The 17,760-nt window shown below is 36.8% G+C and overlaps 2 protein-coding genes across 5 annotated transcripts in view; both read right to left on the reverse strand.

Moving 5' to 3' along the window:
- LOC125768480 (single-stranded DNA-binding protein 3) overlaps positions 1 to 17,760 on the reverse strand; it is a 447,182-nt gene that overhangs the window by 209,277 nt on the left and 220,145 nt on the right. The gene's annotated exons all lie outside the window — the stretch shown is intronic.
- Positions 7,163 to 17,760, reverse strand: part of LOC125768473 (transcription factor Sox-1) — a 52,535-nt gene continuing 41,937 nt past the window's right edge. For all 3 annotated transcript variants that reach the window (XM_049436181.1, XM_049436179.1, XM_049436178.1), the window contains exon 6: positions 7,163 to 8,644. In XM_049436181.1, the coding sequence (XP_049292138.1) occupies positions 7,922 to 8,644 (723 nt within the window). In that variant the 3' untranslated portion in view covers positions 7,163 to 7,921. The remainder of the gene's footprint in view (positions 8,645 to 17,760) is intronic.

Here is a 17,760-nt window from a genome sequence, read left to right on the forward strand (position 1 = left end):
GTAGCCATTGTTGCCATCTATCGACCACAGGTTAAAGATTGACGATCCGTTGGATACCGACCGAGTTATAGACAAAACTTGGTGCAAGAATGAGCCTTAGTAAATTTTTATTTTTTTGATTTTTTTGATTTTTTGATTATTTTTCACTTTTTTTTTATTTAAAGCATTTCTTGAGTGAAAAGAAACACATTGCAACCGATTGGCATTAAAATAAATCAATTTAATTTTTTTTGCAAAATTTCTCAAAAAAAACGTAAGGGGTAAGCCTTATGAAATTTTCGGGTGGAAAATTTTTTTGAAATTTTTTTCTGATTTTTTATTCTTTTTTTAATTTAAAGCATTATTTGAGTGAAAAGAAACTTATTGCAACAAATTCGCAATAAAATATATCACATTTAAAAATTTTGCTGAATTGCAGAAAAATGAGGAAAATTTTACATTTTCTCAAACAGGGTAAGGAACTTGGTTTCTCGAATAACTTCTGGCACATACATCTGAGGGCATGGCCGTCCGAGAAGAAAATGTAGCCATTGTTGCCATCTATCGACCACAGGTTAAAGATTGGCGATCCGTTGGATACCGACCGAGTTATAGGCAAAATTTGGTGCAAAAATGAGGAAAATTTTACATTTTCTCAAACAGGGTAAGGAACTTGGTTTCTCGAATAACTTCTGGCACATACATCTAAGGGCATGGCCGTCCGAGAAGAAAATGTAGCCATTGTTGCCATCTATCGACCACAGGTTAAAGATTGGCGATCCGTTGGATACCGACCGAGTTATAGGCAAAATTTGGTGCAAAAATGAGGAAAATTTTACATTTTCTCAAAAAGGGTAACGAACTTGGTTTCTCGAATTACTTCTGGCACAGACATCCGAGGGCATGGCCGTCCGAGAAGAAAATGTAGCCATTGTTGCCATCTATCGACCACAGGTTAAAGATTGACGATCCGTTGGATACCGACCGAGTTATAGACAAAACTTGGTGCAAGAATGAGCCTTAGTAAATTTTTATTTTTTTGATTTTTTTGATTTTTTGATTATTTTTCACTTTTTTTTTATTTAAAGCATTTCTTGAGTGAAAAGAAACACATTGCAACCGATTGGCATTAAAATAAATCAATTTAATTTTTTTTGCAAAATTTCTCAAAAAAAACGTAAGGGGTAAGCCTTATGAAATTTTCGGGTGGAAAATTTTTTTGAAATTTTTTTCTGATTTTTTATTCTTTTTTTAATTTAAAGCATTATTTGAGTGAAAAGAAACTTATTGCAACAAATTCGCAATAAAATATATCACATTTAAAAATTTTGCTGAATTGCAGAAAAATGAGGAAAATTTTACATTTTCTCAAACAGGGTAACGAACTTGGTTTCTCGAATAACTTCTGGCACATACATCTGAGGGCATGGCCGTCCGAGAAGAAAATGTAGCCATTGTTGCCATCTATCGACCACAGGTTAAAAATTGACGATCCGTTGGATACCGACCGAGTTATAGACAAAACTTGGTGCAAGAATGAGCCTTAGTAAATTTTTATTTTTTTGATTTTTTTGATTTTTTGATTATTTTTCACTTTTTTTTTATTTAAAGCATTTCTTGAGTGAAAAGAAACACATTGCAACCGATTGGCATTAAAATAAATCAATTTAATTTTTTTTGCAAAATTTCTCAAAAAAAACGTAAGGGGTAAGCCTTATGAAATTTTCGGGTGGAAAATTTTTTTGAAATTTTTTTCTGATTTTTTATTCTTTTTTTAATTTAAAGCATTATTTGAGTGAAAAGAAACTTATTGCAACAAATTCGCAATAAAATATATCACATTTAAAAATTTTGCTGAATTGCAGAAAAATGAGGAAAATTTTACATTTTCTCAAACAGGGTAAGGAACTTGGTTTCTCGAATAACTTCTGGCACATACATCTGAGGGCATGGCCGTCCGAGAAGAAAATGTAGCCATTGTTGCCATCTATCGACCACAGGTTAAAGATTGGCGATCCTTTGGATACCGACCGAGTTATAGACAAAACTTGGTGCAAAAATGAGCCTTAGTAATTTTTTTATTTTTTTTTATTTTTTTGATTTTTTGATTATTTTTCACTCTTTTTTTTATTTAAAGCATCACTTGAGTGAAAAGAAACACATTGCAACCGATTTGCATTAAAATAAATCAATTTAATTTTTTTTGCAAAATTTCTCAAAAAAAACGTAAGGGGCAAGCCTTATGAAATTTTCGAGTGGAAAATTTTTTTGAAATTGTTTTCCGATTTTTTATTCTTTTTTTAATTTAACGCATTATTTGAGTGAAAAGAAACTCATTGCAACAAATTCGCATTAAAATATATCACATTTATAAATTTTGCTAAATTGCTCAAAAATGAGGAAAATTTTACATTTTATCAAACAGGGTATGGAACTTGGTTCCTTGCATAACTTCTGGCACAGACATCTGAGGGCATGGCCGTTTGAGAAGAAAATGTAGCCATTGGTGCCATCTATCGACCACAGATTAAAGATTGGCGATCCGTTGGATACCGACCGAGTTATAGGCAAAACTTGGTGCAAAAATGAGGAAAATTTTACATTTTCTCAAACAGGGTAAGGAACTTGGTTCCTCGAATAACTTCTGGCACAGACATCTGAGGACATAGCCGTCCAAGAAGAAAATGTAGTCATTGTTGCCATCTATCGACCACAGGTTAAAGATTGGCGATCCGTTGGATACCGACCGAGTTATAGGCAAAACTTGGCGCAAAAATGAGCCTTATGAAATTTTCAAATTTTTATAATTTTTCAATTTTTTTATAATTTTTTATTCTTTTTTTTATTTTGTTAAAAACAATATTTGAGTGAAAAGTAACTTATTGCAACCAATTGGCATTAAATTAAATCAATTTAATTTTTTTTGCAAAATTTCTCAAAAAAAACGTAAGGGGTAAGCCTTATGAAATTTTCGAGTGGAAAATTTTTTTGAAATTTTTTTCTGATTTTTTATTCTTTTGTTAATTTAACGCATTATTTGAGTGAAACTTATCGCAACCCATTGGCATTAAAATAAATCTATTTTTAAAATTTTGCTAAATGACTCAAAAAGAAACTTAGGCCTTATAAAATTTTCAAGATTTTAGATATTTTTTAAATTTTTATTAACTTTTATTCTACATATTTACTTTATTTTTACATATTTTCTTTATGCAATATTTACAACAGTATACAATTTATGCTTATACAACCATAAATATTTACAATATTTACTTTATGGTCGGACAAAACCAAATGTTATAGTTCCCTTGTATTATAGACATACAAACCAACTTCAATACTACTGTCAGGTGTTGTGCGTATTGGTGAAGCAATTGTGAAAATGCATGCAAAGCTAAGCAAGATTAAGTGTGGACTTATTGTTCTCTATTCTACTTTCGCTTTTCGAAAGCATTCGCCATCCTTTCGTTTAGGCTTTCATCCGCAAAAAAGGGAGGAAATAAGAATGGGTTTCACTCCAAACACGATCGGCGGAAATCGAACATTTCTTTAGAAAAAAAAACCTTCGTAAAAGAATGTGTTTGGGTATCGTGTCGCAATGTCTTACAAAATCGAATTCTATTAAGTCAAGGAGGATTAAAATAAATCATGGTTCCAAATTCACACTGAAATAAAAAAAAGGATTTTTTACCCTCTCGGAAAACACATTCGATGGTGGAAAAGGAAAGGAGGAAAGAGAGGCGAGTAATTTTTTTTTATCTTTCAGACAGTGAGGGACAAATCGTCGATCGACGGTCCGACGATGCGTGTGAGTATGTAGATTTAATCCGATGCTCATGTTCATGCTTGAGGTTTTCTATTTTTCCCAAAAACGACTCTACCGCTTTACCACGGCACTTGTGGATCCGGTTCCGTCATGTTGGTCCAACCCATTCTTACCAAAACCGCTCGCACACAGTCACAGTCACTTCCCTTCAAACAGTGTGGGTCCTTTGTGTTCGTTTGGGGTTGCGTTTGTTACCGGCTTACAACGTCACCGGGCTACCACCGAGGAACGAAGAAAATCACAACCTATCACCACAGAGTGTTACCAGAGTGGAGTGTTGATATTCTCTTTTTCCATCTCGATTTGCATCCACCGTGTGGCTGAAGGACGAAGGATGGCGGGTAAGGTATGCTATAAAAAGGGAATAATAGAGAATAATGTCCATTATTCGAAAACAAATGGCTTCACTGTGTTATTCTGATAACAAAAACATTGTCCGCATCGTCGGGGACGTTCCACCGGTGTCCGGGGTGCTGTCGTCGTCGCTTTGAAGGTGTCACACGAGACCGAGCCTTTGTGCTGTGCTGCTGCAGCCGAAATTCAAACAGAAACAGCACAGACGTAGGACGGCCGGCTTAGAGCGGCACCGAGGGGCAGGGAAAAAAGGGAAAACCGTTTTCTGCAAGCTAACATTTATTCAGATTTTATTGCCATTGCTTGGGTTATTGCGGCACGGTGTACCACCTTTCCGGGCTTTCCGGGTGCCGGGCTAGCTAGAAGAGAAATGCGCTAATTTGATGACGTTTCTCGTTTCTATCGAGAAAAAAAACTCCCTCGCATAGGATCCCGTTTAGCCAGATTTATCGCCCTTTGGTGGGGCATAACAGGAAGACATCATTGTTATTCAATCAGAAAATGCATCACCATCTTTTCGGTGGGCTTCTACGGTAGGAATAATTGGGAGCTGTCTCTCGTGCACGTGAGGTTCGATTGACCGGAAAAAGATGTCGCGAACGTATCGTGTTCATAACGCATTCCGTTGTTGATTTTCCAATGCCTAGAAAACAGGGGTCGGCAAGGTTAATGTTGAATGGATTATTTTTTTTAATAGAAAAGATCATAAAACAGAACACAATGCGCAAATAGAAGAAAACAAATTAGAAAGAAAGGTTTAAAAGGAAATAAAAAGAAAAAAATGATCCAAAACAATTAACGTGAATATAAATGTACTGTAAAAAATCTAGAACAGGAAATACAAAAATGGTTGTCTGATTAAGAATGTTAAAAACATAAAAAAATGTCTCAAGCGTTCAGAGGAGATAAAATACACTTGCTTTAAACTAAAATAAAACAGTTAAAATAGCTAAAAGGCTACTTAATGAAGAAACCCAAAATATAAGTCATTTAATGAAAATAAATAAACGTTGCAAACATTTGACAACGAAAAAACATAAGATAACCAAAGTTGAAAACGGAGCCAATGCAAATAAACAAACAAATTAAAGAAAATTTTTGAAAAATCGTTTCGTTCATCATAGGAGCAGAACAAGTTGTGAATGAAAAGCCGCTTTGCCGACCACTGATCTAGGAGGATGACGAATCGTACGTCCACTTTGGCAAGGCTTCAAATTGCTTTTATAAAAGATGTCCACCGAAAAGGCTTTCTGGGCGTTTACGCCTTCTTTCTCGCACTCCGTAGAAGTTCCAGCTAAAGGTACGATACATCCCTTCATGGTGGCTCGGTTCGCTTTATGATCATTTCCACGCGACCGTTTTCACGCGTATGTCACGCAATTGGCTGGAAATCGACAATTGCCAATTGAGAAGAGTTTTTAAACGAAATTCTTCCTTCTCCGAAACGAGCTTATGTCGGTTCCTTTTCCGATACTTCACACGTGTCAAAAATGTGCGAACCAATTTCAATTTGCGTACACAAACCACATTCTATTGGCACAAAGCAAATCATACCAAACAGACGGTGGCGAAACTTTGGTGCTAATGAATAAACGTTTCTTTGCGCGCCCGCGCACCGGATTGTCCCGGTATGGAAACTGTGTGCGGGAAACATAATCATGCGTGGCTTTGTCGTGCGTTGTGAAGAAAACATTTTCTTTCAAGTGTTTCGATTCGATTGGAAAGGAATTTAGCACGGTCATTAGGTACAATCCGACGACACGTTCGAAGTGATGCTTTTGTGTGTTTGGCTAATTTAATTCCCATTTGCATCACGACATGAAGCCACGTGGAAGTGTTGAAAGTTTTATTTTCTTCATTTCAAAGAAACGCAATTGTGAAGTGTGAACCCGAAACTGATAAGCTGGGGGTGGAGATGGAATGTATTCATTTTGAATATGTTTATTTTTAAATGAATAAAACAGATTTTCTGCTCTCCTTTTCTTGTATTTTATACTGTTTGTTGTGTACAGCACAGTTCAACGAATAAAAAAAATGTTTAATTGCATATTGCATAATTGTTCATCAATATAAAATCAGATATATTGTATGATAGTGTCGTGGTAAAATATAATACCAAGGTTTACAATAACCTGCAAAATGATTTTAAAAAAGAATTACTAACTTTGTTTCAATTTTTAAACTATTTAACTGTCGTGCAAAACCCAAGACTTGACATGTAATTAATCAGCCTGTTCAAATGGCAGGATAAATAATTACGAAGAAAGATTAAATAAAATTAATTAAATTACTTTAATGGTTAATTAAATTAATAAATAAACCTATCTAATAAAACTATACCATTTACTGGTAGCAAGTACTGAAATCGTACTGAAATCCTTTAAAAATCCCTAGGCAGAGAAGAGAATGATAGAGAGGGAAAGAAAATCTATTTAAATTGTGGAACGCCTGTTTATCAGATTTTTGCGATTTTTATACAAATATGAAACTATGAATATTTCTAAGTAAAGAACGAAAATAATCAAAAAATAAACTGTTCGTTCAAAAATGAAGTCCAAAAATTGCATACTTTTTGGGGCAAAATAATTTCCTTGCTTTTGGGAAAGCTACTGTTCTGCAGATTGCATACAACGCAGGCTGAAATCTTCAAGCCCCATCAGGAGATATTGCTAGCTTTAGCCTTCTCACATATAGATGGCGCTAAAAACGTACGATTTCGAGTTTTTCGAATTTGAACCGCAAGCAACGAACCTTGTACAAGAATGATTGAGTTGGATATTTGTAATTTTAAAGTTAATGAATTATTGACATTACCAATATTTTTTTTTTGCAAAATATTATCAAAGTAAATCCTCTAAACCAAAACCATTTCTTGCTTTGAAATCAAATAATTATTGAAAAGCATGTATGAAATTTGATTCGTTATTTTTGTGTCGTAAAGGAATATGTTTTGTTTTTTTTTATAAAATAAGAACAAAGACACTAAAACCCATCATATATGTTCCGAAATGTTTTCGTTTGTTTTATTCAACTGGTACTTAAATAATTGTTTGAAGTTGTCCCTAAAATTATCCTTATGTGTGTGTTCAATTTTGATAATCTAGTTAATTTTTTGTTGCCATTCGCTCTCTTCCTTTGTAAGATCATTTTAATCATCATTTCAATCCGGATCTTCCAGCATGCACTGTAAATCACATCACCGAGCCATCGCGTGTATTTGCCTTTCGGAGTGTGTGTTTGGATACATTTTTTTTATTTCGTATCCGGTTCATATCTTTCGTAGCATCTTCTTGACTTTACACTATTTAAGCTATGAATAAATGAATGTTTGAAAATCGTTCTAACCCTCTCTCTCTCTCTCACTTGTCCCACTGACCTTTTTGTTTCGTTTCTTCCCTTCAATAATGTTCTCCAATGGAACATTTTGTGTGTGATTAATTTTGTTTAAAATGGTTTATTGATAACCAACGCGCATGTCTCCATAGCCGCATTTACTTGCAATGATCCGAATGATCCTCAAATAAGAAACAAACCCTCATTCTATTGCACCTGCTCCTACTACCACAGCAGTAAGTGTATTTATCTAGCGAATAAATAAAATCTTGAGCATCGCATTTTACACGCGCGGCCTCATTTGACCTTGTGTCGCCCCCATTATCCTCCCGCTATCGTAGGACTGCATAAAAATCGACTTCGTATACTTCGTTGAGTGCCGATGCCTGCTACTTAGTAGTCTCGATCAACCATCAGCTCGGAGTTGGGTCAAAAGATGACGGTCAATGGCCGTCGGTATTCTCCGCCAGTACCGCCAACACCTCCCCCGCTGCCACCTCCTCCGCCGCTCGCACTTGAACTGCCATTTCCATTTGCGGCCGCTTGACTGGCAGCCATTGCCGCGGCAGAATACTGATATAGTCCGGAGGCTGTTGCGCCACCACTGGCACCACCACCACCACCAAGTAGACTAGCGCCATAGCTGTGACTGTGCAGCGGAGATCCTTCGAGCGGTTCCACGATCTGTGGCTTAATGTCTGGCGTGACGTCACTCAGCTGCGGTGTTGGCTCTCGCTCATCAATTCCACTACCACTGCCACCGTTCTGCAGCTGATGCTGATGATGCAGCGGATGGTGTAGATGTGATGACTGTTGATGCTGCTGATGTTGCTGTTGTTGGTGTTGCTGCTGTTGCTGTTGCTGATGTTGTTGGTGTTGCTGTTGGCTACTGCTGCTAAGCTGCTGCTGTGCGGTGGAGCCGTAGATCTTGGAAATGTCAAATGCATAGTTGGCGGCAGCTTGTGCCCGATCCTGATACATCTTCGAATCGAAGTAGGCCTTCGTCAGGACGGAGGTGGGATCGAGATAGGCGCTGTAGGGGTTGGTTTGCGATTTGGTCGTATCGTAAAGGGCTCCGGCCGCGGCAGTGTTGAGGTATGCGCTACGATCGAGTGCAAACTTCGACACGTCCATCTGGGATGCGATCGAGGACTGGAATGATAAGTTGCGTGGACAAGCAAAATGAAATATATCAATATCAATTGTTAAATAGACGATATAGAAAAGTATTTGTAATGATTGCTTATAATTTAATTATTACAAAAAACATAAAAAAATCTAAATATAAATAGAAAGTCCATAATCTTATACTTCAACCAAAAACAGTTCATCACAATAGAAGACGACAAAAATTAGAAACACTCAAAGAAATAAAGCTTTTTGGGTGTTATTGTTTTTAATAATGTTCAAAAGATTTTTTGTTTCTAGTTAGCTCTTTCTTTATCATTTCCCATCTCAAAAGTTCATCAACTTTTTTGTCTGATTTTACGATCTTATTGTACTCATCTTTAGCTTGACGATCTTTATACCTCATTTCCCTATCCATAAAGCAGCTAAACTGCTCTTATTTCCTGCCGTTTTGAAACTCACTCCCTGATCAGTCAGATTTAATAGCGATCCGTGTCCGAAGGTGCTATAAAAACGGATTCCTCGTAATCCGCCATAACATCATGTATGCAGAAAATGCAGATTTGCTTTGGTAGAGTGGCGGACGGTTTACGGCAGTTTTACAGCGCTGCGTCCAATTATGTGATGTGTGAGGGCAGATTATGCTGTGTGGCAAACATGGAGCTTATCCATCTGCATGTTGTTCACTGTCCACTGTCAATAAATTTGTAAACGAATAAAGTAGTCGGACAGCACATAAATGACATCAGTTAAGGGAGGGTAAGAGATTGTTGGAACGATCTTGTGCTAGCGATCGACACCAACAGAAGATCTTTACATCATCAACGAGATCACTTTCTGTTGGTTTTCAATTGTAGAATACTGTCACCGTTTTAGTGTACAAGATATTAATTATTTCTTCCCTTAGACAGTTTTTTGTTCCGCTAAATATGATGCGATCCAGGCTGACGCATCACATTGCGCTCACCTTGTAGCGAAGAATGGAAAGAAACAAAAAGGCAACCCAAAATGAACGGGACGATGAAAATCGGCGAAATGAAAAAATCGATAATCTTCCACAAAACAAGAAGCTAAAATATGAGACCCCGGCAGAATGAGCTTCCTCGCATACCGGTGGCGTCGATCACACCACATGCCACCACACTGTCGGTGTCGATCGGTTCGACGCGCTTGTAGTTTCGGTGGATTGGGTTTTAAAGAAAAAAAAAAGAAATACACACACCTTCACACCTTCACAAAGAACACCAACTGGAAGCCAGCTATTGCAGAAAATAAAATAATAATAAAACGCCCCACGACTGTAAGCGGGCAGCTGTTTTAATATTCAAATTAGCTTCTCTTCGCCGATGTGGTTGGCTTCCATGTACCCAGAAGGGTAAGGAAAAATGATGGCAAGCAGTATATATATGTGAATGTGCCACCGCCTGGGGTTTATCTTATCTTTGGCGATATCTTGTTTGCTTACTGACTTGGTGCGATGGATACTAATCCGGCTGATCGCATCGTATCCGTACTGAGTGTGCCTTTCGTATCTTGAAGACTAGCTAAGTTTTGTTGAAGATTGGAAGGAATTTTTCAATGAAAATCCTGACGAACTTTCTATAGTAGTTTCAGAATTATTGCTATTAAACTGCAACATAATTACATTTTTATAGTTATCTTTTCTAATATTGAAGTTTCTACTGTTAATTAATGAAATGCGACGCAACCAACGACACCAGAAATGAAGAAACCGATACTGATCTTTCAGATCTTTCGGTCTGGCCTGGGGTCGCAAGCACGAAAAGAAGAGGGATTTTTAACTCAGTTCTTCATAGGACAAGGGTTTCGCGGGAGCTACTTCGTCGAGAACCCTATCCTGCATCGGTTGACCAACGGTTCCGCCGACTCCAACATTTTTGAGGATGTGAGAAATGTTATTTTTTCGTGATTTCACAATTTGTTCTAATTCAGGAGGAAATGTAGCTTCGGAGATTCTCATGGAGAACCTTGTTACTGAAATGTTGTCCGATATGGACACATGGGATACAGTTCACAGGACCGCTAGAGCTATCTTCAAGATATTCCAGCTGAGGTGGAATGAATTTGATGAGCAGCAGTGGCTGCAGTAACGGAACGGCTTAATAGAACCCATCAGAAGTCAGAAGCCAAAAGGATCGAACAACAAGTTCCCCGCAAAGGGGTACTTCGGGATCTCAGCGTATCGGCCAAGTTGGATCAATCCGAGGAATGGTTTGGAGAAGTGTTTGAAGGTTCCCTTCCCACGAACAAAACAAAAAAAAACGATGAATTAGTTATTGAAAACCTTCCTAATAGTATTAAAAAAGAATTATTCTTTAATGATTAGTTAATGTATAACTAATTTATTACTATCATTATGTAGTTATTAATATTATAGCAGTTTATTTTACGTTGTACTTTAATTCACTATAAAGGAGGCTTGTTAAGTAAGTTAAGTAAATCAAGTCCTTGATTTCATTCTGCTTTTATACTTCTTCATTTGTTCTTCATGTTATATCCTGGTAAGTAAGGTGTCCGCACTCCCATGTAGACTTAGACGTAAGACACTTTAATTAAATTAATTTGCAAAACATTGGTAAAGTATTGTGCTTAACGAAACAAAACAATGTAAAATAACCAAGAAGGATGAGATATCTAATTTGTCACTTGGATAGAGATGTAGATCAGCAAACGATTCCTCGCTCGAAGGTCATTCGAAGGAAACTGCAACCGAAATGCATTCGAATGCGGAGCCTGAAACCGAAACCATGTGCGCCATCAGCCCCAAAATGGAAATGACAGCTATTGCGAGAGAGAACATAGTTGAAACAGGAAGCAGAGGAAACACACCCCTCGGTGGTGGCAGTGGGTTTATGAATTTAAATAACAAGAAAATAATAAATATCTTCAAATAAATAACCAGTAATGAATGCGCCCGTTATTGTTACTCCTCACACCGTTTCCTTCGTCTACTTCCACCCACGGGCAGCCCATTGGGTCGGACTGAAGTTTCTTCTATCTGTCGGGTTTCTTTTACAGTTTTTTTTTCAACACCTTGCCACATTCGCGACCGTGATCGAGCATGAACGAGACGCTCGTTAAGCGGCCATTGTTTGAGTGTCATCTTTTGTCAGTGCATTCTTTCGTTTGACTTCATTTCTGAAGCGCTTTCGGCGCTGGGTTTTCGGCACGAAATGCTGCGATGTTGTCATTTTGTTTATCCTATTCTTTGCATTACTATTTAATAGTACGTTTGTATTGGTTTGGAAGTTATTTTTCGTCTTCTTATGATTATGATTCTTATTTTGCAGTTACCATTTTTTCTCTAATTTATTATTTAATCGATATCGTAAGATCTATGTATTAAAGTTTAATTATCCTTTAAATTGAGTATAGTTATTGAGTATTTTAAAAGGTATAAATTATATTTAAAAAAATCAAATTTGTTTTATCAAAGAAAACATTCGTTATCTTTAACCGCGCAGATACAAAAGCCTTCTTTCCCACATTATTCTTATTCGCTAACAACAACAAACTAACACACGAACCTTCCCACTTTTCGCTCCCTATTCCTTTAACAACAAAAGAGAAAAGAAAAACATAAAAGAATGTCTCAATTTGACTTGACCCACGGAATTCCAACATCGCAAAATGTTGCAAAAATAATCATACCATTTCTGTACGACATCAGCGGGATTTTCCCTTTATTTTTCTCTCCATCCCATCAGTACCAGTAGCTAATGGACAATAATTAGACGGCTTATGGGGCGTTTTAGTCTTTTTAAATTCAGCTTCCGGTTGGTTCTTTTATGTTCTCAAAATAAACACATCACTCTGCTCGGTGTCGGACGTTTGACTTTTCTTATCGAGAGCGTCACGCTTCTTTTGTGTATTTGACGTTTCGCTTGTAGTCGGCTGTATCTCGAGCACCCTAAGCACAGGCTTCATTGCTAACATTCCCACAGTATTTCCGTCATCTTACACGCCCAACAAATGGCAGATGTTTGCAATTTTTGCTCAACAACGAGAGAGTGTGTTGAGAGCTTCAAAGGTTACGAGGAAATATCCTTGGGGCACACTCTGAGACTGTAATTTAGGTTCCATTCCTTTCAACAGAATACATGTGTGTATGTTTAGGACTTTTTTGTTGGTGGGTTAATTCGGACACCTTATCGTGTGTGGTATATACCTTAAATACCAAAAGACCCATAATCAAATCAAAACAAACTGCATTATTGAGTCAAGGGTGACAAAATGGTAGCGCCGGGGGATTAGTTCTGTGGTTGCCATTTCTTTGTATAAGTTCGTGTTGAATCTGTTTCAAGCTTGTAGCTATTAGTTCGCACGGTACATTAATCTTGTTGAGATGAAAAATATATAATTGTCTGTTTTGTGTGATTGTGCAACCTTATTTACATAAAATCCTAAGACCTTCAAACCCAATTGCAGAAAATAATAGACTAGAAAATAATAAGTTACATACGCAAAAAACCATAAAGTAAAGTAGGTCCAAAAGCACAATAAAACAACAAACACACAAAGATCGAAACAGTAAAAACCAAGGTGAGTGTTGAATGGAATGGTTAATGATACAGTAGAAAGAACAAAGTGTTAAAAACATAATTACATCCCAGCATCTTATAGCCAACTGGTTAGCCATGGTTAACTGGAAAGGTTACACCTTTGAACTGCCTAACAAACATGACAGCCCAAAATAAATGGTGCTCGCGATTGAAACATTGCTTGCTGAGAAAATTATTCGGTAGGCTGGTAATTATTGGACATGCAGCATTCAGCACCAAAGACGATGGTTCATCCTTAACAATCTGAGAAATTTCGAAATAGGCCGTGCAGCGTACTAAGCACACAAACACGCCCTCGGAAACTGACCAAAAAAAAGGAAAAAAAAACCTTGAGGTGGAGTGAAGAGTGAAAAGGTGATGATGAATTTTTTTAATGATATATTATTAAAAGAAATGATGCGATAAATATAATATTTTCAATTTCTCCTCACACTTTACACGATGGTTTGCCACATAATCAGGTCTTGCTTTCATGCTTGTTTGCAACTGTATCAGGTGCCTCCAGCAGAGATAGTTCCTTGAAGTTTGTTTAGAGAGATGCCTGACCATTGTTTTGTTTGTTTTTTTCCCTCCCGTTTCTTATTGTGCTTGGGAATGACGAATGAAATTCTAAACTCGTTCGAGGCCGTGATGCGTATTATCTGCTATCTGTTATCATACCGATTCGATGCTGGAAACTGGAGCTCATCGTTGAAAGTTCAATGAGTTTAAAGAGGAGTCAGCTTTTGTCGTAGCTGTTCTACTAACATTGTCTGACAGCAATGTAATTTCGCTTCCATCGTTTGTGGTGGAAAATGATAGCTCTTGTACTTTTATTTACTTTGCTTTTATGCACTTTTCCCAGATGAAATTCTTGAAACATTGCAGCAAGGAAAAACGACTAATGCACCAACAGGAAAAATATTAAATACCTTCTCCTAGGTCTTTACTAAGTGAAGTTTAAGTATTTAATTTACTTTTTGTTACTTTTTGTTTTGTCAAACTTTTAAGACTTAAGAAAAATATATTTTAAGAAAAATACCTGGACAAGATGTCTCAGTCGAGGTAAGTGGACAGTAGGCGATTGCCAAAAGGAACGCCTGTAGGTTCTAGTAAAAACTGTCTTAAGGATCGTTTTACGAAGGTTCGCTAATCCTACCATAGGTATTCAAATGCGTTGGGCAGAACTTAATATCAAGGAAAACTTCAAACGGAAAATCAAATTCTATAATTTGAAGGTCAAAACGAAGTGACAATTATTCACCAGTGCAACGAAAAGGCTAAAACAAATAACATTTTTTGTTTTGTTTTGTGTGACCTTTGCTAAAGTTCTAATCAGTCGCTGGATAACAGGTCGTTAGGACTTAAAAAGTCCTAAAAGTTAAAATTTTTCCAAAAGGCTTATTAAAACGTAAGATTCGAGTTAAATTTATTTCATTAAATTATTTTCATTCATAAATTGAATTATAATTTTCAGCACAAAAATGTTTTAAACACTGTTTACGAAACGAACAAAGCAGTTGAAAAAGTTTTAAGGCAAACAATTTAGTATCGCTTTTTGAAAAATCACAAGAAGCAGCAGCAAGGAAAAAACCGTTCACCCTCGCATATCAACAAACAAAAGTAAATAAAGACTTTTATTTCTTTTTTAGTGTGTGAGGGGAAGTTTAAATCTCATTGCAACATTGCACCATCATAGTCATCTAAACAAACACACTTGTTTTATTTCTAAAGCACATCATAGAAAATAAAACAAATTTCCCTATTCTTTATTAAAAAAAAAAAGGGTAAGAGAAAATTGTCCCATTTCGTTGAAGCCTTTTCCGCAACACCCTGTGCGTGTGTGTATTTTTCTTTTATTTTGTGTCACACAAACGCTCCTCGGAAGGGGAGTTTCGCGTTGACGAGGTGCGTATAATTACACACCGACAATTCAAATACTCCCCACAAATTGTACGCAAATGGTTGTTGTGGTGCTAGTGTTTGCTTTTCTCTACAATAGAATGTTTAGATTTTTGACAAACGAGACACCCTACGCAACGGACATTTTTACTAGGTTTCACCTTCAAAACCTTTGATGATATTTCGAATCATGGATCGGGTTTGTGCTGTTTTTTTATTCAATTCCAAACTGTCATTGTTTTGAAGTGTTTACTTTCTCCTTCAGTATGGTTTTACTTTTTTCTTTCGTATCGTATGATATACATCTGTATCCATACAAAAATCGTGAGAAACGATGAGTCCTGATAAAAATATTTCCAGCTATGGATGAGCGGAACCAGCATTGTTATTCTAGCAATTTTCCGCTATTTTCCTCATTGTCTAAACAAGTACGCATCATCGCACCCATCGGGGATGATTCTTCTAGATCATGGGAAAAATGTTGCTCTATATGATTTCAGCATATTTCCCAACCAGCATTCCAAAGTGCTGCACCGTTTTAGAACGTTTCTGCCAGTAGCTGTGTAAATTATCCTAATCATCCCACTTTTCCCATCGGTCTGCACTCTGCGCGATCCGATGATCAGCATGATTGAGAAATTGGATCAATTTCAATGATCCGTTTTCCGTTTGCTCGTAAAACGTAAATCGATTTCCACTCGCTGTAGATGAAGATGTTTTCGGCGTTCGTAAGAAATCGGACGGCCATAGCAAATGGGGTGGAAAATTCGATCCTCGGAATCGATTCGACCTTCCAATGAATGAGCGGCAGCAGCGTTACCTAGTTTGGAATACTGAAAAACCGATCGATGAACCGCTTGTTCGGAAGCTTTTTTCACGAGCTAATGAGAAGTTTGATCATGATTCCCAGGCGAATCAAGCCGATGCTGTTGGAGATGATTTGTGCCGGTTGGTTCGTACGGAACATCGGTTGAATTGGGGCCAAACGGTAGTGTGTGAGATGAAACGAATCAGGTGTTGACGCATTATAATGGGATCGGTTTTTGGAAGGATTGTCATGGGAATAGCTCTCTTGAAGTATTTTTTCTCCCTGAAGTTTTGTGTTGTTTTAAGTTTTAAGTAAGTCAGTTGGACTGACTATCCTGCGACGTGGTAAAATAAGTTTTGATACGGCCAGGCCGTTCTAACCGAGCAAAAAAAAAAAGTTTTAAATCAGTAACATCTTGCCGTTTGCATAACGCAGGGTTATTTTGAGTTTAAAAAAAACTCTAATGACTTCATAGTGCAGACCTTCACCTGCAAAACGATCTTCATCTAACTGTCTAATGGACTAATCCAATGTGAAGATTGCAGAGGATAATGTGTGATAGAAATAATAACGTAAGAAATGATAACATCTTATAACGTAAGGTTATTCGTCTAATCAAACATTTATAATTTTAAGCTTTAACCACAGTAAATCCATTTTAGAAAAAAAAATCAAATTTGAAGGACCAAATTAAATTACATACAAGCATGATCTGAAAAATTGTAAAACAGTTACCATAAATTCCTAAACAATTATTCGGTGGATAGAGAAGTGTTTAATAGTTTTACATTAATAATGGTTGAGGTTTATATAGCAATTTAATTTATTGAATTCAAACTATAGTTTACAAATTTCCACTAAAACTTAAAAAGTGTTGAAAAATTTTATACATTCAAAAGCCGTTTCCTCAGTTAAGTATCATCAAATAGATGATAATAAAACATTTTTTAGCTTTTTAGAGCTTTTATCATTTAATAACTATTTGAACACAATTATTACAATACAATTATGCAACAGTAAGATTGCAAAAAAAAGAACTTTACTTCTCAAACATATTACGACCAAAATTTGAATATTTCAACCAAAACAATTACTAAATAAATGTGTCATTTTTAACATCCCCGCATCATCAAACGAACCATTTGAAATCATAACTCACCATTTGAAATCATTAAATGCTTGCCGCTTAAAACAATCATCCCCATCCGTTTAGCACCGTTTACCGATCGTATCGCTACCGTGTTAAACCGAGCGGATAAAACACACAACACACCGGTTTGCCGAACCGAAGGCAAAACACTTTTTGAGGAGCAGGAAACAAATAAACGAGGGAAAAAAATCATGAAATCATCCCACCATACCAACGAGCAACGAGTCAAATTGATCGAAATAAATGAAAATTACTACCGAACCCCTGACAGCCGATAATTCCTATAATTTGATCGGTCATACTGGAAACCGTCGAATTATCACTTAAACCTCAACCTCTACAGGAGCAACAACACACAGAAGAAGAACAAAAAAAACTCCACCCGATTAACTCAACTTCCACCGGTGAGCGAGCGGATGAGCCATCACGACCCAAAACATGACGAAGAACAACGCGTGAAAGCGCGAAAGTCGTAAGAAGGTAGTTACGGTGTAAAGCAAAACGAAACAACCTAAAGTGTTAAATCATCAAATTAATCTTGTAATCATTTTAAACACAGCGTTATGCTTCCCTTCTCGCTCACTCACACGTTCGAATCACGTTCCAAAGTGGGATCACTTCTTCATAGACATCTTCATCAAGCGGGAAGCCACATGTTATCTTCCAAGAGAGAGAGAGGGACTCCCGAGAGGGGTTTAGGACTTTGGTTAGGTATCAT

This window comes from Anopheles funestus, chromosome 3RL, assembly GCF_943734845.2.
Source record: "Anopheles funestus chromosome 3RL, idAnoFuneDA-416_04, whole genome shotgun sequence".
Taxonomy (NCBI): domain Eukaryota; kingdom Metazoa; phylum Arthropoda; class Insecta; order Diptera; family Culicidae; genus Anopheles; species Anopheles funestus.